The sequence below is a fragment of the Tasmannia lanceolata genome, unplaced genomic scaffold (genome assembly GCF_043159265.1).
Source record: "Tasmannia lanceolata isolate RefF3 unplaced genomic scaffold, GAP_Taslan_0.1 ptg000005l, whole genome shotgun sequence".
Taxonomy (NCBI): Eukaryota; Viridiplantae; Streptophyta; class Magnoliopsida; order Canellales; family Winteraceae; genus Tasmannia; species Tasmannia lanceolata.
The window spans coordinates 20734758-20757985 of NW_027518682.1; the positions used below are offsets into that span (position 1 = coordinate 20734758).

General features: G+C 38.6%; 1 protein-coding gene across 2 annotated transcripts in view; it reads left to right on the forward strand.

The window, feature by feature from the left end:
• The window catches only part of RGD3 (ROOT GROWTH DEFECTIVE 3), a 73583-nt gene that overhangs the window by 43652 nt on the left and 6703 nt on the right, over nt 1–23228 (forward strand). For both annotated transcript variants that reach the window (XM_077380219.1, XM_077380220.1), the window contains 10 exons: nt 1663–1874; nt 7781–8021; nt 8149–8322; nt 8427–8849; nt 9139–9576; nt 9840–9959; nt 10079–10561; nt 12242–12780; nt 18257–18746; nt 18857–18925. In XM_077380219.1, coding sequence (XP_077236334.1) covers nt 1663–1874; nt 7781–8021; nt 8149–8322; nt 8427–8849; nt 9139–9576; nt 9840–9959; nt 10079–10561; nt 12242–12780; nt 18257–18746; nt 18857–18925 — 3189 coding nt within the window. The remainder of the gene's footprint in view (nt 1–1662; nt 1875–7780; nt 8022–8148; nt 8323–8426; nt 8850–9138; nt 9577–9839; nt 9960–10078; nt 10562–12241; nt 12781–18256; nt 18747–18856; nt 18926–23228) is intronic.

Genomic DNA, 23228 nt, shown 5'->3' on the forward strand with positions numbered 1-23228 from the left:
GAGCAGTTGCATGGGATTTAGGGTTTTCTTTACTTGTTTTTAGGTTGTAAGTTGGAGTGGGGATTTATATACGATTTATTTCTAATTGTAAAGGCCCCACTGCAGACAAATGAGTGAACTGAAAAAATCATAAAAATCGTTTTAGAATCGTAATAATTGTTTGAATCGTTCGAAATCCAGTCCAAATCCATATTATTTAGGAGACAACAAGAAAGATGCACTGAAACCACATCCATATGATTTTCCGACGGAATTCCATCCATTATTCCAGTCGAATCCAGTGACCTTTGGCTGAAATTTGTACTACGTATTGTACATATTTTTTGTGGCAACCTTTGACGGAATTTTGTACAAGGAATTGTACTTATTTTTCTGTGGCAACCTTTGAAGGATTCCAAAGGCCTTTGAAGGATTCCAAAGGCCTTTGACTGGTTCCTGTTGAAATCCTGAGGGGCTTCAGCAGAATTTTGGCTAGATTCCAGTACTATGTGTCTTCCATGTCTCTTAAAGATTCGTCAAGGGTACCATTCAAAATAAAAAAAAGATTTGTCAAGGGTTAGGGTTTTTGTATCATAGTATCAAATGGAACTCTTAGCCTTTTTAAATAACATCTTTTAATAAATCAATGTATTGGGAAATAAATCGGGAATCTAAAACCAATATGTGACTCCATTTGCTTGTCGTATTCATTGTCAAATTATGTTTTTCCTCTAGACACTGCCGCGAGAGGAATTCCACCGTCTTATATGAATTCATGTCATTTGTTACCTTTCCCAATGAATCTGTGTAACATAGACTCCAAGTCATCAAGGAGTGTCTACCCGCAGAAGAAAAAAAAAAACTACTATAAATCTTCATTGTACATGTACCATTAAAAAAAAATCTTCATTGTCCATGTAGAGGGGATAAGGCTGGCTATTGAATCTTCTTATGGAAGTAGTTGGATAGGACAAGAAGGGCTGTGCGTGTAACTTATTGATTTCATTATTTCATCAAGTGGAGTTTCACTATGTTGTGATATTCACTACAACAGGATTTTCCCATTTTACTCGAATTGGTCTGTCTCATTTAGCTTCATTTATATGTTTAACATTCTCGTAGTCTTCTTTATTGAGATTAGTGGCATTGTTTTAACCTCCTTCATTGTTCAGATCAAGTTGGATTTATGACCATATAACTTCCAATTTTGCGATGAATATCTTTTTTCTATTTTTGACTAACTCAAATTGGTATTTATCAACTAATGCCAAAGCTCTGTAGATTTCTTGTTCATCATGAATTGAATCCGTCATGCCAAATCTTTATTTTATTCGCAACTTGATTCATGTGGGCTTTTGAGTGTGGCACTCATTTATTATTGATAACGATAGAATGAGGGGCGCCCTTGCAAAAACCAGCTTCAAGGCCATCCCCATTGGTCAGTTTCAGCAAAGTCAAAGCTGTTTCCATTTTTCCTGCGCCATTCTCTTTTTTTCGGCGCCGTCTTAAATGCTCTTTTTTGCTGAAACTGACCAATTGGGGCACCCTTGAAACTGGTTTTTGCAAGGGCGCCCTTCAATCTATCATTCCTCTTTGATATTTTATAAAAAATGTGTTTGGGCATGTCTTGTTCTCCGGACTGCTCACCCTATTTGCTACTGAGATTCTATTTGAGCTTCCCAGGAAATGCGTCAAGATTTGCTTGCCTTTGTACTTCCTGCGTGTAAAGCTGGGCTAGAGGATCCCGATGATGATGTTAGAGCTGTTGCTGCCGACGCATTAATACCTACCGCGGCTTCTGTAGTTTCCCTTAATGGCCAAATACTACATTCAATTGTTATGCTACTTTGGGATATTTTGCTCGACTTGGATGACCTGAGTCCATCCACTAGCAGGTATGTCTTCACATATGTATTTCCACCTTTATGTAATAATTTATTAAGTTGCTGTAAAATATGTTGGATATGTTGCCTACATTACAGTGTAATATCTTGAACTAGAATGGGTATAAATCAAAAGTCCCTTGTAAATGGTCACAGCTAAATCTGAATGCATTTTCACTCCAGCGTTCATCCTGGGTAGTTCAGCTCCTGAAAATTGTTATATGGTCCTGCTAATTTTTAAAAGTTGAAAATTATGATAAAACTATCACTTAACATAGAAAGATATGTCTTCCCAAGACTCTTTGCTTTTATGGACTGAATTGCCTAAACCAAATGCATATACATCGTTTGATTTTCTTCATCACCTTTTTCCCATGAATATAACTTTATTGATGAAATGGAAAAGCCATCGGATTTTCCAATACATAAAATGTCATGATTTACAACTTTACCTAGAAAATCTACTACCTCATTTGTTTTAAGCAATTCATCAGCCAAAACAATTCAACTCCCCATTTTGTGTTATTGTGTTTATCTTAATTAACTTGCAAAATTTGAATCCCACAATACACCATTACTAGAATCACCTCTAGGCATTAATCTTTACCTAATGTATGCCCCTTTACTTAATCTCCTAAAAGGCTTGCTTTAACTAATTATGAAAAAAGCTTGCTTTAAATATTAACCATCTCTACTCTTTTTTTTTATCAGTAACAATCTCTACTACACATATTGCTAGGAACTACATAACCAACTCCTGTGAATGTTGATTCCTTGGAGAAATTCCTCAAAAGCCAACTTCAAAGTATTGATTTTATACAGCATCACGCCTAAAGTTAGATTTGTTATTCTTCAGTTACCTTTTTCTGTAGCCAATGCGAGTCTTTTTCTTGTCTGCTTCTGCCTTATACCAATGTAGCTCTAGTTGAGGAAGGAGTGGTGGGCCCAACGTTGGAGACATTGCAATGGACTTCTACCAGTCAAAGGAGGGGACTATAATGTCAGACACACAGAAAGTGCATTTTGACTATCCTAATTCACATCATCAAATCAAACCTAAGGAATATCGGCATAATAGCTCTCGAAAGCTTTAAAATGGTTTTATCTCAACGTTATGGTTTTATCACAAAAGGATACCAACATCTAAGAAGAGGAGCGCCGTTGTCATTTGTGTATTCATAATATTGCCATTGTTTACATTTTGCCTGAACCTTGATTGTTACACATAAGGAGCGGGTGTCTAAGAATGTTGTGATAGGGTAGGCATAGGATTGTTTGCTCCTAAAACCATAAGAGAAACCTAAGGAATATCAGCATTACCCATACAAACCCTTGTTTTTGTCGGAAAGGAAAAGAACCCCAAAAAAGAACCCCAAATGGGGTGTGACTAATTGAGAAAAACGAGAGACTGTTACCTTTGCCGTACCTTTTAAGAGGTTTTTGCATCTTTTACCAATACGAGCATCCCATATGGGATCCTATTAGAAGTTATAAGGAGGAGCAGATTTCCCTACTCTCCCATTCAGCTAATTTTTAGGAGGTGGGAGTCTCCTGCTCTAAAAGTTGAATTTGTAAACTTGGGAACCCCCTTTGCACCTATTTTGTAGGGGGTTCCCCCATATCTCGAGACTCTCCTCTACCTCCTTTACATAGGAAAAGAAAAGAGAGATTCTTCTAGCTCTATTTTGAAAGATCTGCATCTCCTCTTCATGGTAATTTTCTTTTGCGATATGTGTTTTACAAAGGGGTTGATCTTCCATCCAATCCAATATCCATCATCCAAGGAAGCATCTAGTTCAAATCTGTTGCGATTCGATCTTTTAGAAGATCCGGATATGGGCAAGGATTAGATCAAGCAGAGAGATCTTGGTTTTGATCTTGATCACGTGATCCTTCTATTTTATTTTTGATCGTACATATACTACAACTTAGATGTTGGGCTTCTAGGAAAAATTTAATAGTATTTTTGCAAAAAGTATGTCTATTCCTCAATATTTTCCGATATTATATGCTTGTACAAAACTTCCATCTTCAGTTGTGCCTATGAAAAATAATTAGAAAAAAAGCCAAAAGAGCAGCGAAAAATTGCTGTCTTCCTGGCTTTAAGCTTTAACAAACCGAACATCGGATGGCCTCTTGCTATCAACATCTTGTTATCAGAACTGTAAATTGAGTTGAAGGGGAAAATTCTCTTCAGGTCATCATACCCTATCCATGTTTAAGCTTTGTTTAGAGCTTTTGAGTTTATGGTCAATAAACTCTTACAATCAGCTTAATTCATTTAGAGCTTTCATTTTAGCATCGAAAATCTCCTTGATTATCAGACCAAAAAAAACTGAAGACATCTCAGGTCTAAGATTAAGAGTTTCAATAGTTTAACCTTTAAAGACCATTCAAAAAAAAAAGTTTAACCTTTAAAAGTGGCGAAATTCAATTAATCAAGAAACCCATATAATTCTCTAGCTGATTTGCTTACAACTTCATATTTTAAATACCAAAACTCTTCAAATAAAATATGCTTATTAATTATTAATAAACCATGGCTTCTTACAAAAGGAAAAAAAAAACTTGACATCTTAAGTTCAAACAATCCACAAAACTAACATATTCTTTGTTTGGAACTGAAGAAAGATGACAGAAACTCCATAACCTAGTACAACAGTAAAAAACACATAAATAATTTAAGCCTTTCCCCATAGGAAAACAGAAAGAAACCCTATGGAATCTTCCTTGGCATACCCAAACGGAAAATCTTTGTTTGTTGCTCGAGCATCACCTTCCTGTGGCAGATCGTAGTCGGGCTTTGGGGTTTTCGCCCCGAAGATCATGGGAGTCTCGGTGTCTCATGAAAGGAGTTGCCAACCACTGTTGCACTGAGTTTGAGAACATGGTTGTGGGAGTCAGGGAGCTTGCTGCGGAGGAACACTTTTCTCATACACACACACACACACACACACGGAAAAGTGTTGCTACTCGGTCTTGTAGCTAAGCTTATCTACTCGGTCGGGTTAAATACAGTGGGGGCCCACATTGTTTGGATGATCCAAACCATTCATTTGAAAGGGTGTCCACAAAAAATCAGACCCATAGGGTGATCCTAATCCATCCAACAGTGGAGGGAAAAATGGGCGGATTTGTGGACAAACTGTGTCTGTCCATTTTTTTTCCCATTTCCCCCTCCACTGTTAGATGGGTTAGGATGATCCTATGGATATAATTTTTTGTGGACACCCTATCTAGGTAAGGGGCTTTCAAATGAATGGTTTGGATCACCCAAACAATGTGGGGCCCCACTGTATTTAACCCGACCGAGTAGATAAGCTTAGGTACAAGACCAAGTAGCAACACTTTTCCCATATATATATATATATATATATAGACACACACACACACACACACACACACACACACTAGTAAAAAATCCCGTGCGATGCACGGGCCGACAAAGAACTGTACGGACCACATCATAGGTTGATCCAAACAGTCCATGTGATTGAACACAACATAAATAGGTTGTGCCCGTAAAATCATTTCCATAGGCTGATCCTAGCCCTCCAATCTATAGAGGTCTCCATATCCTCTTAAGGTGCTCGGAATTCGTCAATATTTTTACAGGTGTCCTGAATCCATAGTATGATGTATTATGTTCACAAAAATCTGTAGTATTATGTAACATATGCACCCAATCCGTAATTTTGCAAGGAAAAAACGCCACCATGTTGACTTTGTGGAAAAAATGTATAATAAAAAATTCATAAAGAAGGGTAAAATAGGTATTGTGAAGGGGGTAGGATTGAAAATATGGGGATTTAATGGAGGCATTTGTGAACAAAAGCAAAAAAAAGTGATGTGTAATTCTCATAGAATTTTGGAAGAAATTCAAATAAATGTTTCCTTTTCCCTTCCACTATATGGTATATACTAGTAAAAAACCCCGTGCTGACAAAGAACTGTACGGACGACATCATAGGTTGATCCAAACCGTCCATGTGATGGAACACAACAAAAATAGGTTGTGCCCGTAAAATCATTTCCATAGGTTGATCCTAGCCCTCCAATCTATAGAGGTTTCCATAATATGTTTTTCCTCTTAAGGTGCTCAGAATTTGTCAATATTTTGAAAGGCGTTTGGAATCCGTAGTATTATGTAATATGTTCTCAAAAATCTGTAGTATTATGTAACATATCTTCCCAATCCGTAATTTTGCAAAGAAAAAACGTCACTATGTTGACTTTGTCCACTTTTTTTATTACAAAAGCTTAAAGGAGGGGGGTATGATTGTAATTATGTGGCTTTAATGGGTGCCTTTGTTAAAAAGCTTAAAGGAGGGGGTAGAATTGAAAATATGTGGGTTGAATGGGTGCCTTTGTTAAAAAAAGTAAAAAAAAGTGATGTGTAATTCTATTAGAATTTTGGGAGAAATTTAACTAATTCTCTCCTTTTCTCTTCTGCTATATATATATATATATATATATATGAGAAAACGGTTCCTACACACATGTGTAGATAAGTTATCTACACACTAGCTTAAAATACAGTGGGGGCCACATTATTTGGGTGATCCAAACCATTCATTTTTAAGGCCCTCACATAGATAGGGTGTCCACAAAAAATCAGATCCATAGGATCATCCTAACCATTCGAACTATGGAGGCAAAAACTGGACTAATTTGTGAAGGTTTAAAGACATCCATTGTACCTCTAGAAATCGTAGGGTTGGGATGATCCTATGGATCTGATTGCTATATATATATATATATGAGAAAACGGTTCCTACACACATGTGTAGATAAGTTATCTACACACTAGCTTAAAATACAGTGGGGGCCACATTATTTGGGTGATCCAAACCATTCATTTTTAAGGCCCTCACATAGATAGGGTGTCCACAAAAAATCAGATCCATAGGATCATCCTAACCATTCGAACTGTGGAGGCAAAAACTGGACTAATTTGTGAAGGTTTAAAGACATCCATTGTACCTCTAGAAATCGTAGGGTTGGGATGATCCTATGGATCTGATTTTTTGTAGACACACCCTATCTATGTGAGGGCCTTTAAAATGGATGGCTTGGATCACCCAAACAATGTGGGCCCCCACTGTATTTTAAGCTAGTGTGTAGAGAACTCTCTACACATATGTGTAGGAACCGTTTTCTCTCTATATATATATATGACACACGCACACACTCGAGGGAGCAAACTTTATGTTTTTGGTCTTTATGAACATTATCTGAACAATAGAGGTCGAGCCTTGGCGAAACGGTAAGGTTGCTCCATTGTGACCTGGTGGTCACGGGTTCGAGTCACAGAAACAGCCTCTCTGCAAAGCAGGGGTAATGCTGCATACATCTAGCCCTCCTCAGACCCCGCAATGGCGGGAGCCTCGCGCACCGGGCCGCCCTTTTTATGAACATTATCTGAACAATGATTTTGTGAAATTGATTTTTCTGCTGACTTTACTATGATCTTTCTCTCCATCTCTTATGCATTAAGGTATCTGCTGATCTTGGATAGAGTGTTTAAATTTGAAATTTCCATGTTTTTTTTTTCTGCTTCACCACAATTGTAAAAGGAGCTTTGTGCTGACTGCTGACCTTGAGTTAGTGGTATATTTTATTTTAGTCTGTCAAGGCCACCTTTGTAATTCAAGTAAATTGGCTCACATATAGAAGGCACATGGTCTTTCGATTACTTCCACCATCTTCTCCCATCTTTGCTTAGGGTCTGATTGCTTTGTAACGTAGATTGATCCAATTTCATGTTGTTCTTTTTCTCACTGATAATTATTGCTTACAACTATAATGTTTAATTTATGTTTTCCCATGATGATTTATAAGCTACTTTTTTTTCAGTTTGATTTAGAAGCCTATTGTAGATATTTATGCTCTTGAAAATTTATCTTCTGCTACTGCAGTGTGATGAATTTGTTGGCTGAAATATATTCTCAGCCAGAAATGGTTCCAAGGATGCTAGGAGCATCAACATCCTTAGAGAGACAAGAATTAGATCTTAATGAAGTAGTTCAGTCTGTTGAACATGGAGATGGGATTAAGTCAGAGGAGAATCCCCATATGTTGCCAACTCTAGCACCACGATTGTGGCCATTTATGAGACACAGCATTACATCTGTCCGTCTTGCAACTATTCGCACGATGGTGATCTTTTATTTTACGCCGCTTTTCCCCCGCATTAAAATGATTATTAATTTATTATCCGTTTCTGTGAACAGACACTTGTTATTGTTTGTTTTAATGTTTGACTAACTGAGACTTTCTTGGGCAGGAGCGGCTACTTGAAGCTGGATGTAGGAGGAGCTCTGATGAATCCAAAGCAAATAGTTTCTGGCCAGCTTCTATTTTGGGTGATGCCCTTAGAATTGTTTTTCAGAACTTACTTTTGGAGTCAAATGAGGAAATTCTTCAGTGTTCAGAAAGGGTATGGAGGCTCCTCCTTCAGGTTAGACGATTTCCCCCTCTCGAACCTAATTTGCAGTGTGTTTAATGAAAATATCATTTTTTTTTTTTTGAGTTCTCATATTGACATGATTATTCTTATGCCAGTGCTCGGAGTCGGATTTAGAAGCTGCTGCGAAGACTTATATTTCTTCATGGATACAGCTTGCTACCACTCCATATGGATCCCCTTTAGATGCTACAAAAATGTTTTGGCCTGTAGCCCTTCCTCGTAAAAGTCATTTTAGAGCTGCTGCAAAGATGAGAGCTGTGAAGCTAGAGAATGAAGGCAACAGAAGTGCTTTTGATCCCATGAAGGACCCTCTTTTGAACGAAAAAGGTGGAGAAGTTTCTACCAATTTCACTAAAATAATTGTCGGTGCAGATAGTGAAAAGTCGGTCACTTATACGCGAGTAGTTATCGCGACAGCATTGGGTATCTTGGCGTCAAAGTTGCCAGAATCATCTTTGCAGTTTGTGGTTGATACATTGTGGAACGAGCTTACCTCATTATCTGGGGTCCAGCGACAGGTAGCCAAATGGTTTCTTTAGGTCTCGTTACAAATGTTGTGCTCATTTAATAATTATCTTTTGGGGGATGCTAGATTCACAGGCGCCCTTGCAAAAAAGGTAAAGGGCGTCCCCATTGGTCAATTTGCATTTAAGATAGCACAGAAATTACAATCATCACTGTTACAAATGCAAATTGATGAATGAGGGCACTCTTTACCCCCTTTTCTGCAAGGGCGCCTATGAATCTAGCATTCCCCTTATTTTTTTTCTCTCAATTATTGCCACACCAAATGTTCTATTCTTTCAGGTGGCTTCCATGGTTATTATCGCTTGGTTCAGAGAGCTTAAAAGCAGGGACCTGCCCGGAATGCATTCAAGCATGCTTGGCTTTATCAATCATCTTAGACAATGGTTGTTAGATTTGTTAGCATGTACTGATCCTGCATTACCTACGAAAGATTCACATCTTCCCTATGCTGAACTTTCTAGAACTTACACGAAAATGCGGAGTGAGGCCAGTCTATTATTTCGTGTCGCCGATGCATCTGGTTTATTTAAGAGTGTCTTATCAAATGTTAGTTTTAATCCGGAGACAGTAAGTGTTGATGATGCAATCAGTTTTGCGTCAAAAATTTCACTGTCAACCGACAATTCAATTGGGAAAGAAACTACAGAGAGGCATGATGATATAGAATCTTCAAAGCAACGACTTTTGTCAACTTCCGGCTACTTAAAATGCGTCCAGGTTTGTTCATAGATCTGTATTTCTCTTGAAAAGTTGTATTGATTTTTGTCTGTGAGGTTCCTGTGACTTTGAAGTTTTGAACCATAGTGAGTATGAACTTTTAATACAGGAGTTGCACATTTTTAATGTGCCAATTACTCCTGGTTTAATCGATGCTTCAAAATTTTGCCCGTCTTATGTTTTAGTTGCTAAAGTAATTTTACTGTGGGTGAAAAGATAACCAAAATCTCTGGGCTACTTTTTCATTTGAAAATCCTTGGCAGGCCAATTTGCATGTTACTGTATCAGCCTTGGTTGCTTCTGCAGTCATCTGGATATCAGAGCTACCACCAAGGCTAAATCCAGTCATTTTGCCTTTGATGGCTGCTGTCAAAAGAGAGCAGGTAAATATCTTAGAAATTCTTCATTTCACACAAAATTTGTAATTAGTTCTCTCTTTTTTTTCCGACTTATTTATTTATTTTAGTTTTATTTATTTCTCTAACTTGTTTTTTTTTCGAAGGAGGAAGTACTTCAACAGAAGGCAGCTGAAGCGCTTGCCGAGCTTATTTGTCACTGTATCTCACGTAGGCCTGGTCCAAATGATAAGTTAATTAGGAATCTTTGCAGTTTGACATGCATGGATCCTTGCGAGACGCCCCAATCTTCACAAATAAGCTCTGTGGAAATTATTGAAGATCAAGATCTCTTGTCTTTTGGAAGAGCTACTAGCAGTCAGAAGAGAATGGTTCAAATGATATCTGCTGGGGAAGACCGGTCGAAGGTTGAAGGGTTCATAAGTCGACGTGGGTCAGAACTTGCTTTGAAACATTTGTCTAAAAAATTTGGTGGTTCACTATTTGACAAACTTCCCAAGCTGTGGGATTGCCTTACTGAGGTTCTCAAGCCTGCAAATTCTGAAGGGGTGCTAATTACGGATGACCAGAAAATGATACAGACAACTGATAGTGTTAAGGATCCACAGGCCTTGATAAACAATATCCAGGTGCTTTTTCTCCCTGTGTTAGCTGGGTCTTTTTGGGCTTACTAAGTTGAGTTATTCTTGATAGTTTACATATTTTAACTGGGGACGATTACACTTGTTTTTGTCTAGTTCCTTTTACTTTGTTTCGTGGATTAAGAAGTCTTCACTTGAATTTCTATACTTTCCATTTTCTATACCTTATGATCAATCTAAATTTTCAGTGTCTCAGAATCAGGTGAGGTTGACCTTATCCTCCGTCTACTGATGCATAATTAAGGACTAAGCCATTGTGAGATTTTAATGACTGATCCTTCAGTGGTGCTGCTGCTAGATGTTCTCTTTCCATAATGGATTCCCCTAACTACGACAGGAAATTGAGGCCATGGCTTTTGATTAGAGAGCCACCTTATGAGATTTCTTGTTGTTTCTCTTTTCTGCTAATAGATTTGTTGATTTTCAAAACTAATTTATTTTGCTTCTCTTATTTACGGATGTAATTAATAAATACAGTTACTTGTTTCTCTTTACGAAGTGGGCATGCATGACATCTAAGCAATAGCCTGATGGGGAGATTGACAGTATATTGTAAGAGCATAATAGTCTTTTCATAGTGAGGAATATACTCGTAGTGTTTGTGTAAGTGAACTTAATAATAAAGAGGGTTTATTGGTTGTACAAGTCAAAACATCTCATTCTGCGTAAACATTTCTATCTTCTTCCCTTCTCTTCTGTACTATTTGTTCTTAGCTTGCATCTGTGGGATCAATGTGATTTCTGAAATTTAAGGTAAATAAATGCATTGAAGGTCTTTATCTGGTACTTCTTCCCAGGGTGAGTATTGCATGGCAGCCAACTAGAAAAAGATTCTATAACTTTTTTGATCAGGTACCAGATGGTACCAGATGGTAGTAGGGTGTTGAGTGTGATGGCTGAGGTGTATAAATAAGTTTAGGGACTGCTAGTGGATATAGAAGGGACTGATGGCGTTTAGGCTGGAACAAATCTGTAAATTATCTATAATTGGGTTTTAAGGACTGGTTTCGGGTCAGTATAGAGATAGGACGGACTGGTATAGGGTAAAACAGTTCCCAAAAGGTAAATAAATTATCTAGGATATTAATCTTAGGACTTTTTTAGGTTCATGAGTAACATGAGAGGGAAGATGCGGGTTTCATGGGAGATGGGTGCACAGGTACTGTGGGGTGTAGGACCAAGGCTCTGGCTAATTTACTGTCAATGGAAGTGGCCTGTAATGGTTTATTGGGTGGTTGGAGGGTTGCTAGTCCAATTAGGAACGGTTTTGATGTAGGTGAGCACCCCAGAAGCTTAGTCAAGAAGGATGAGTGGATGATTGGCAGTAATTCAGTAAATAAAACTCAAAGCTGAGTTTAAATCTTGGTGAATCACTACATGTTTTACTTGTCATAGTTAGTAGAAGTAGAATAATTGTTTTATTTAAATAGTTGTAAAGTGTATTCAGAGTAATTGTATGATGCAGTTTATTCAAGCACCTTTATGAAGTACATTTGAGGGTTATGAAACATAACTATGATTAATGAACTAGTTGGTTTGAATCAAGCTTTATTTACCTCTCCATGAATCAACTGCTACGGCCCACCTTTGGCTTGAATTCTCTACCTATATGGCTTATCATCTTTAGTATCATTTATACTTTAAATATGTATTTCTGTTGTTTTACAGGTGGTACGTTCTATAGCACCAATGGTTAATGAAACCTTACAGCCCAAGTTGCTCACGCTTCTTCCATGCATCTTTGGGTGTGTGGGCCACCATCATCTTGCTGTTAGAATAGCCGCTTCAAGATGTATTGCTTCAATGGCCAAGTCAATGACTACTCGTGTAATGGGGATTGTGATTGAGAAGGTCATTCCTATGTTAGGCGATTCCAACTCAGTTCATTCCCGACAAGGTGCTGGCATGCTTGTAAGTTTGCTTGTTCAGGGATTGGGAGTGGAACTGGTACCCTATGCCCCTTTGCTAGTTGTTCCCCTTCTGGGGTGTATGAGCGATTGTGATCATGCTGTTAGACAGAGTGTAACACATAGTTTCGCTGCCCTTGTACCTCTTCTTCCTTTAGCAAAGGGCCTCCCTTCACCGGTAGGTCTGAGTGAAAGTTTATCTAGAAATACAGAAGATGCACAGTTTCTTGAGCAGCTACTTGACAACTCCCATATTGGTGATTACAAGCTTTGCACTGAGTTGAAAGTAACATTGAGAAGGTACTTATGAATATAGCACCACTTTTGGCTTGATTATTCGGATTCAATGTTTTAAGCATCAATACCACAATGCTGTTTGCAATTTATGTTGTTTTTATGGGTGGCAAATCTAATTTTAGTTTTATATTTCCCAGATGAACTTAAAATTCATTATTGCATCAATACCACAATGCTGTCAGCAATTTCTGTTGTTTTTACGGGTGGCAAATCTTATTTAGTTTTATATTTCCCAGATGAACTTAAAATTCATGATTGCATAACAACTTTTATGCCCTTTTTTTTTTAATGGAAGATAGTATTAATAATAGAGAAAGGAGACCGAGATGGTCAATACAGATAATACAAGATCGAAGAAGGAAACAAAAGAAAAATATCAAGGGGGAGATAATCAAATCGCTCCAATCTTTCTCTGGATACCCTATCTTTAGCTAGCTTATCCGCTACCCCATTCGTGCTCCGCTTGACATGATAAGCAACTATTTGTGAACCTCCAATATTATCTTAAATTTCATCAAAAGGAGTCTCAAATCTCCAAGGAGTTGAGTGAGTTCCATTAAACCACCTAATTACATTCGTTGAGTCTCCTTCTATCACCATCTTTTCCGATTCAACGCTTTGGGGAAGAGAAAAGAACCTGGATTGAAACTCGAAGGGGGGGGGGATTTCTCGCTAAAATCCTTCTATCACCACTTAGTCCCATGCTCTGTATCCTTTAAAGTAGCCAAGGTATGGAGCATCCAAGCACCCACAAGGGTTTGTGTATTTGCATGTGCGGCAATCTTAGAAATGATACAGACATTCAACTTCTTGAGGAAGCGAAAAATGCTAATTATCGATCATTGTGCTCTAAGCTTAGAAGCAGGGGAAACGACGGATCACTTATTGCTACATTGCAAAGTAGCAAGAGAGGTATGGAGTAGATTGTTATCAAGATTTGGTGTAGCGTCGGTTTTCCCGGCCAAATTAGCGGAATTACTAGAAATTTGGTAATTGACACCATGGAAGAGAAAAGGGAAGATCGCTACTATATAGGTACTATGGAAGGAGAGAAACGTACATGTTTTCAAATGAGTCTCAAAGAGACCACTCTTCCTATTCAATAAGATGATTGCAATCACGATATCTTGGGTGAGAACCATCCCTAGCATTGCATTTGTGTCTGCATATGATCTATGGTATGGTTGGAGAGTGATTTGCAATGGAGCTAGGGAAGACCCCAAAATGGATCAAGTGTGGAGCCACCCGCCCAAAGACTATTGAAACTTAATTTTGATGGTTCCAGCATGGTAAATCCGGGTCCATCCTGAATAGGGGGAGTATTAAGAGATGACCAAGGAAATGTCATTTGGGCTTATTCGGCCCCAATAGGTATTTCAGATGCAAATGAGGCGGAAGTGCGAGCCATATACCGTGCTGGAACCAGATTTAAGATGCTGGAACCATCAAAATTAAGTTTCAATAGTCCTTGGGCAGGTGGCTCCCACACTTGATCCATTTTGGGCTCTTCCCTAGCTCCATTGCAAATCACTCTCCAACCATACTATAGATCATATGCAAACACAAATGCAAAGCTAGGGATGGTTCTCACCCAAGATATCGTGATTGGAATCATCTTATTGAATAGGAAGAGTGGTCTCTTTGAGACTCCTTTGAAAACCTGTGCATTTCTCTCCTTCCATAGTACCTATATAGTAGCAAGAAATGCTACGTTCCATAGGATCTTCTCTTTTCCCTTCCATGGAGTCAATTACCAAATTTCTAGCAATTCCGCTAGTTTGGCCGGGAAGACCCACGCTACACCAAATCTTGATAAGAGTCTACTCCACACCTCTCTTGCTACTTTGCAATATAGCATTAAGTGATCCGCCGTTTCCCCTGCTTCTAAGCCTAGAGCACAATGATCGATGATTAGCATTTTTCGCTTCCTCAAGAAGTTGATTGTCTGTATCATTTTTAAGATTGCCGCACATGCAAATACACAAACCCTTGTGGGTGCTTGGATGCTCCATACCTTGGCTACTTTAGAGGATACAGAGCATGGGACTATGTGGTGATAGAAGGATTTTACCGAGAAATCCCCCCCCCCCCCCACATCTCCTTCGAGTTTCAAATCCAGGTTCTTTTATCTTTCCCAAAGCGTTTGATGTAACATCTTTCCAAAGTTGCCAGCAATCTATCCACTCAAGCTCTCTGGGAAAAAAAATCCTTCTAAACATTGGAGTCCAGATCACCCCGTTCTCTCTGCGAGTAAAACAGTCCTTGACCAACACATCTCTCACCATTGTAACTGCATACAAATCTGGGAACAATTCTAACAAAGGTCGAGGCTCACACCTGAATCTGATACGATCCCCTGCATATACTCTAAATCTTATTCCTTCTGCAATTTTAGCCTTAAATTTCATGACATCTCGCCGCAACGTGGATCCCTTCTTTCTGAATCTATCCTCTGATTCCCATCCTCATGGTGTTGCACCATACTTGCTTTCAATCACTTTGGCCCACAACTATGACACCTCCTCCCCAAATCTCCATAGCCATTTGCCTAAAAGTGCTTGGTTGGTTTCCTTTATCCTTCGAATGCCTAGGCCTCCCGCCTTTTTAGGTTTGCAGACTTTTTTCCACTTTAGCAGTGGGATACCTTTCTTCTCATCAGACCCTCCCCGTATGGATCTCCTCCGGACGCTTGATTGCAATGCTCACAGGGCATTTAACCATTGAGAGCTGATAGATAGGAATATTGGCTAACACTGCTTTAATCAGAGTTAATCTGCCCCCTCTAGAGACTAGATTTCTTTTCCAAGTGTCGAGCCTTCTTTCTACCCTCTCAACAATCGGTTCCCACCATTGCTTTTTTGGCCTACCCGCTCCAAGGGGTAACCCCAAGTGGAAGGATGTAGATCCACCAAGCATCCCAGGATTCTTGCTGGGCCTTTTATTGATTATGAGTCCCTATTAATGCCGAATACCTTTGACTTGTGAAAATTTGATCTTTGACCTGTGATTACTTAATAGCATCGCAAAATGGCTTCGAGGTTCACAACCTTTAGAATATCAGCGGAGCTGAATACTAGTGTGTCATCGGCGAACTGTAAATGGGAGAGTTCTAGGTTTCTGGACCCAACTTCAAAGCCTTTGATCAGCCTCTTCCCTATTCCTTTATCTAATAGCCTACTCAAGCTTTCGCCACTATCACAAATAAGAAGGGGGACAACGGGTCTCCCTGCCTGAATCCTCTTGATGATTTGAAGAAGCCTTGAGGGGAACCATTTATGAGAACTGAAAACCATGCAGATGAAACACATTTATGATCCATGATCTCCACTTAATACCAATTCCCTTTCTCCCAATTAAATAATCAAGGCCGCTCCATTCCACGCGGTCATGCACTTTTTCTATGTCTAGTTTACAATCAATTCCCTGTTTGCCCAACTTTGCTTGGTTGTCAATCGATTCATTAGATCTAGGAGAACAGTATAGCAACATTCATGTCTATACATCTTATCCAGGTAACAAAGCCATCAGACATAGCAAAGGTACCCAAATGCTGGAATGTTCATCCAATTTTATGATTGGTATTAAAATAATGATCCGGTCTCTGGAATGTTTTATACAGTAAATCAGACCAATATGACATCCAAAAGGTCAGATTGAAAAATCTAACAACAAGACTAATATAGCATGAACAATCCCACAACTACCCAATGACATATCTATGCTTACGTAAGCAATTCATATGAACAACAAGTAATCCTATGAAATACAGTTGCTTGAAGTAGAATAGTCTATATCAAGCCAATCTCTACTCCAAATCCACATTTTGGAGGAGACAACCAAGAGGGAAACTCTCTCTCTCTCTCTCTCTCTCTCTCTCTCTCTCTCATAGAATAAAAGTCCAAATTGATAAATTTTATGGGTTCTTCCACAATTTAAGCCCCACGACTTGTCTCCATAGGAAACTCCCCTCACTTGAAATCCAATTTAAAAAAACAATACCCCTTTATTGTCCACACTCCACACTTTAATTGCAATGTACTAAAAGAATTTAACCTTGAATGGATGCTGGATTCATTAAAGAAAGACCGAGATGGTCAAATACAAAGAAGAAAAGGAAAAAGAAAAAATAGAATACGGAAGCAAAAACTCAGATTCAAGGGGGCCAAAAAATCAAAAAGCTCCAATTCTTCCTTTTCAACCCTTTCAGTAGCGAGCAAATCTGCCACGCTGTTAACGGAACGACGCACATGCTGGAAGGTAATAAGAGAATTACCCACCCAGTCTTGGATTTCGTCCAAGGCAAATCTCAAAGGACAAGGATGGAGACCTTGAAGCCAACGAATTACATTCTGAGAGTCTCCTTCAACAATCACTTGTCTAGGGTATTCCTATCAAGCAATTTAAAACCTTGATGCACCGCCTGGACCTCAGCTTCGTTTTAGTCCGTAACACTTATGGGGCCGGCAAAGGCCCATATTACCTCTCCCACATCATTTCTTAGATTTGAGAGGGTAGTGAGTAACAAGTACATGTTATGGGGTTGGCAAACAAAGAAAAAATAAATTCTTTGTTTATAATATGATTTTTGTTTTCCCTGTTTTCCAACCACATTCCATGCTCTGCTCCTCAGCACCCATTAAATATCTTTTTCTCTCCCATCCCTCTGTTACAGCAGCTGATCAAATATGCCATGAAATTTTCTTTCATGGTTTCCAAATATGCCATCCATAAAAAGGTGGGGGTGGTACCAATTGAGGAGAAGATGAGAGAGCACCGCTTAAGATGGTTTGGGCGTATCCAACGTTGGCCTTTGGTTGCTCTAGTGAGAAGAAGTGACTCGTGCCAAGTTGATGGAGTAAAAAGAGGTAGGGGCAGACCGAAAACAACTTGGGTAGGAACAGTGAGGAAAGACTTGAGGGCGAGGAACATAACAAAGAACATGACCTTGAATATGATAGAATGGAAGAAAATGATCCATGTACACGAACCCAACTAGTGTCAGGAGTAGACTTAGTCAATTTGAGCTGGGTAGATCCTTCCACCTTCTTCGTGAAAATTTTCTAAAGGATTCATTAGCCGACCCCAACTAGTTTGGGACAAAAGCTTAGTTGAGTTGAGTTGAGTTTTTGGTTGCCAAATATGCCCCAAGTCTACTCAAATCTCGGATGGACCCTTCGGGGGGCCATGGTCCCCACACAAACCAATCTTTGGTGGGCCATGGCTAATGCATGCATCTAATAATTATATCTGTAACAAAAGCAACTAGAAAGATACAGGGTAATTCATTAAAATTATATAAATTAGAATAAAATATTGTGAATGTTGGAGCGATATGCTTAATCCCATTCCCTATCATGTGTGTAGCGCATTGCCCATCATTTATTTGATTCTCATCATGTTCGTAGTGTAAATTATTTAGAGAAACAGTATTGCTACATTATTTGATCTTCTGAGGTTACAAATTTTTTGGCGCTTCCAGGTATCAACAAGAGGGTATAAACTGGTTATCTTTCTTGAAACGGTTCAAGCTTCATGGAATCTTATGTGATGATATGGGACTTGGTAAAACGCTTCAGGCATCAGCCATTGTGGCATCTGACATAGCTGAGAGGCGTGCTTCCAATATTGGCAAGGATCATTTATCACTAATTATCTGCCCATCAACCCTAGTTGGACACTGGGCCTATGAAATAGAAAAGTATATCGATCCCTCTACAATGACTCCTCTCCAGTATGTTGGTTCTGTTCAAGAGCGTGCTTCACTTAGGGATCAATTTGAAAAATACAATGTCATCATAACATCATATGATGTCATTCGAAAAGACATAGAGCATCTTGGGCAGCTTGTTTGGACTTACTGCATTTTAGATGAGGGACATATTATCAAGAACTCAAAGTCTAAAATTACAGGTGCTGTAAAACAGTTGAAGGCTGAGCATCGTCTCATACTAAGTGGAACACCGATCCAGGTTGGATTTTTTTTTTTTTTTTTTGATACAGGTTGGGTATTATTAGCCTTGGCAATCAACTGTTGGAGCTCCTGTTGGCCTGACAAATGATCGACATCTGTCTTTTGCAGAATAATGTCTTGGAGCTTTGGTCCCTTTTTGACTTTCTAATGCCAGGGTTTCTTGGGACCGAGAGACAGGTGGTTTTACAATATTCAGAAATTTGTATAGTATTTGCAATAATTAAGTCCCTTATTATCTTTATTGTTTTCTCTCGTACTCATCTGTTAATTTTTTGTTGATTTTGCTTTTAAAAATATCATTCTTGTGGAATAATACGAGTCATTTGTAGTTGGCTTTGCCATATTTAACATGCTGATGTTGTCAGCTGTGGTAATGCCTTAAGTAATTAATCCGTTCTTGTGTTGTCAGAATTCTTTTCCTTTACTCTGTATGAAATCAAATATTGTTTGCAGGAATGACCATAGTCTAGGAACCCAGTGTATATTAAAATTTAAAAATTGTGAACACCGTCTGAAGTATATGGATACCCCTTTCGGAGGTGTTCACGCTTCCCAAAGCAGTAATCCCTCTTTTAGTCCCTCTTTTATCGTAACATTCAAGTTTTGTTTCAATTGCTAACCTCATGAGGAGTGATTACCATATTGATCTAGTCGCTACAACTAACTGAGAACCTTCATATTAACCATACCATTAAAAAAATCCTTCACATTAACCAAGCTCTCTTACAATAATGACATGTTATATAACTCACACTGGAATGTATTATTTCAAAAACTTTTCACATTATGACGAACTGAGATGATGTAATTTTGGATATATTTTTTTGAAAGATATTTAATTTTGCATATTGTCACATCTTGTTTAACTTTTTCAATAATCATTAGGTCTTGCTCCTGCGGCAAAACCCACTCTTGCTCACACTTCAAAGTACTCAGCGTTGTTGACATGTTGGCAGTTAACGACATGTATTAAGGGAAATTTATCTTCTTTTTGTACAATAGCATTCTAATTTATAAATGCTGCTCATCTCCCTCCCCAAAAATCTGTAAGTATGAAAGTCAAAGAAAACAAATATGGATACCTAGGAAGATATGCTTGTGTAGTCAGAACTGTTTTCCCCTGCACATGCTCTTGGTTAAAGCATCAATTCCATACATGCACTTAAACTAAAACTAAGACTTCCCATAGTTGCAATTAGATTTGGCCCAAACTGATACTCGAGGTTCTTGTCCATAGAGACCATCTCCTTTTCGATTTGGTCCTTTCTAAGATCAAGGTTTCTAAAATTTTCTTTGCTCTATTGATGAAGAACAAATTTAAGAGCTTGTGTTTGCAAAAAGCCAGATTCTTGGCCATCTCTAGAAATTCTGTGATTTCCATCATTTAATCACCTATGAGGAGGAATCGGTCAACCATTAAATCATGTGAACTCCCCATAAGGGAGTAGAGTCATTGAATTCAGGTCATGGATGACTTCTGAAAACCTAGATGTGGTTGGACCGTTGGAGTAAAAAATGTAACATGTGACTTATCCTCCAACAATTACATTGATTGAATTAATGTCTCTTGACACATGCCGGGGGCATCCAAAATAAGATTTCAGTCCACCAAGGTTATTCCGCAAGATTTCTTTATCCCCCTAATTGCAAGGGGCATCAGCATCCGTCATAAAACAATAAAGTGATTAGTGAGCTGAATAGAGGTTGAATGGTTATGTTTTGCAATAACCAACCCCTACCATTAAAGATCTAGAGAATCCAACTCTACCATAACAACCCCTAGAGATGAGAATTGGTACTTTGGCCGCATCCCAAATTGATTTCATACAATTCTAGGCAATAAATTCCAATTTTGTTTATTAAATAGGAACACCATCTGGTCTATATGTTGCAATTAGATCCCTTGTTGCTCGTTTGTAATCAAATCTATTTAGTCTTCTATGCATTCCAATGGAATATCTCAATGAAAAAATTAATCTAAAGGCAATGGTTTTTTTTTTATGAGCAAGGCAATGGTTGCCGACCTAGAAATTCGTGTCTATTATATAATGTTAATTCGTCCATGTTTTGGGGAGCTGAGATTGGGGCCAGCATTGACTCCCAAGAGCTCATTAATGAATACATTGAAAGGTGCCAACAGCCTCAAGGATGAATCAAGCCTCTTAGGGATTTTTGTCGACGCTCACAAGCAAAGACAACGGTAATGACAAGATGGGATTATGAGGAGAATAGCACATCTCTCGCTGATCAGAGGAAAGGATATGAGTAAATTGATTGTCCTTGAGTGTACCTAATAATGCATATTAGAGATCGAAGCAGGGAATCGTTAATGCCTACCAGGTTATACGATGGGGTGGCAAGGGAAATTGTAAGAGTTTCCTCATAGAGGAACTGTCCTGAATTGTGCCGATATAAACATCCCTGAAATTGATTTTGATATTAGAAAAAGGTTATACGAAGACTTGGGCAGTGAATGTCCCTGTTGTTAGAACTGGTTTAGACCCTTTAGTAGGACCATTTTGGCCATTTTGGATTTTGTGAATATATACCTCTTTGTTATGATCTTTTGTGGTTCATGAATTGATTTTAGATTTCACATGGATTATATTCCCCCTCTTTATTGCCTCACATCTTATTATGAAATCTATGGTAAATTTTAGATGTTTTATGCACGGTTTTATATTTCCCCGAAATGTTTCCATTTTCATCCCCTCCAAAATGTTACTTACATGACTTCCTTTAACGTCATTATTTCCCTGAAATTTTGACTGAAATTCTTGAAATTCTATCGTAATTCCATAAATTTGACCGAAATTCCCGAAATTTGACCGAAGTAGTCGTAATGACCAAAAAATAGGTAGATGTTACTATTTGCAGTTCATTTCAATTCATTAATGCAGAGAATGATATTTGGTAGGCAACATCATTCAACTGCACAGCAAAGTAGCCATATCTTATGCATAGGATGTCAGATCGGCTTGGGACTAATAATACATCGAAACTCTGTGGATTTGACATAGAGGTGGGGTCCTAGGGGGAGACCATCATTGTACTTTCTTATACTTCCTTTTTTTTATACTTCTTGAAGTTGTACTTCTTTATTGGCTTTACTGTTCTAGACATCCGCCACAACGCATGTCGCTAGGTGCTAGGCGTTCGATGTGAGTAAGCCATTATGGATTGTTTTGTTGCTTATGTGATGGTTTCTATGTATCAATTTGTGCTTATTCTAGCATTTCCCAAAATTTCATCTTTAAGTTTCTTCATTTGCACATTTTTTCAAGATTAAAAACTTTCATCATTTGCATATGTTGCTATGCATTTACTTGATTTTACAATATCTCCACTGAAACCGAAATGTTTCCGTTTCCATGATGACAGAAACCAAAACTGAAATTTAAAACCTTGGGTTGATGAGCCATATGATCCATATATAAGGGCACTGATTCAAAAAAAATTTTTTGAAGTAGATTCATTCTAAAGAATAAGACTTAGTTTGGTTGTCTCATTGCAGCGGAGAGTGAAGTATATGTGACGTTGTGTGAGAAAGAATTTCAGTGGAATTGAAGTGAAGTGGTGTAAAAGTTGGGTTTGTTTGGCGTCATTATGAAGTTGGGGTTTTTTTTCTCATCATTATCAAAATGGATTTGATTATCGAAACTTAGATGAGTGCTCTCTCTCTCTCTCTCTCTCTCTCTCTCTCTCTCTCTCTCTCTCTCTCTCTCTCTCTCTCTCTCTCTCTCTCTCTCTCTCTCTCTCTCCATGGATTGTTCTAACCGTTGTCTCCTTGTCTCTCCATTGGCACATGATGCGGACCCCAACCTTTATTAGCAAGCCTGCCATCTTTCGTTTCCTTGGTTCGTTGGAATACTAAAGGAATTCTCGTGTGACAATAGCGTAGATCATATCAGATTCATTAGCATGTTCTGTCTTCATCTCTTGGTTGCCATCACAATTTAGTAGTCCTTTCTTTGAGGGGAAGAGCTTCCAAATTTTGGTGGGTCACCTATTTTGAAAACCTTCCCAAGTCACCATAAATAGCAAATCAATAGAACATCTCCATCTACCCCATTTCCTCCAAAATCAAAATTCTTCTGCCCACAAGAAGCCCAATGCTGCTCCTATCTTTGAACCCCCTCAGTTCAAAACCTTCCATTCCAAGGACAACATCAAAAGAGGAAGAGAGGAAGATGGTGAAGAAGAGAGACATCAACAACCCACAGATACTCTGGTAGTGGTTCTCGCCAACGTTGGATGTACCCGCAATGCAACATCGACGCCCCCTGGCCTCCCCACCGACCTGCACAAGCCCTATCACCACCCCGACAATCATTTCGTTTAAAAAATTTACCCTTGTCTTCATCTCTCACTTCTTTTCCGAATCCAAAACCCTGAAAATCTCCAAAGTTTCGTCTCGATTACTTCTATTCAACTTCAACCTTCTGAATCCAACCCTCTACCACCGTAACCATCAAGGGGA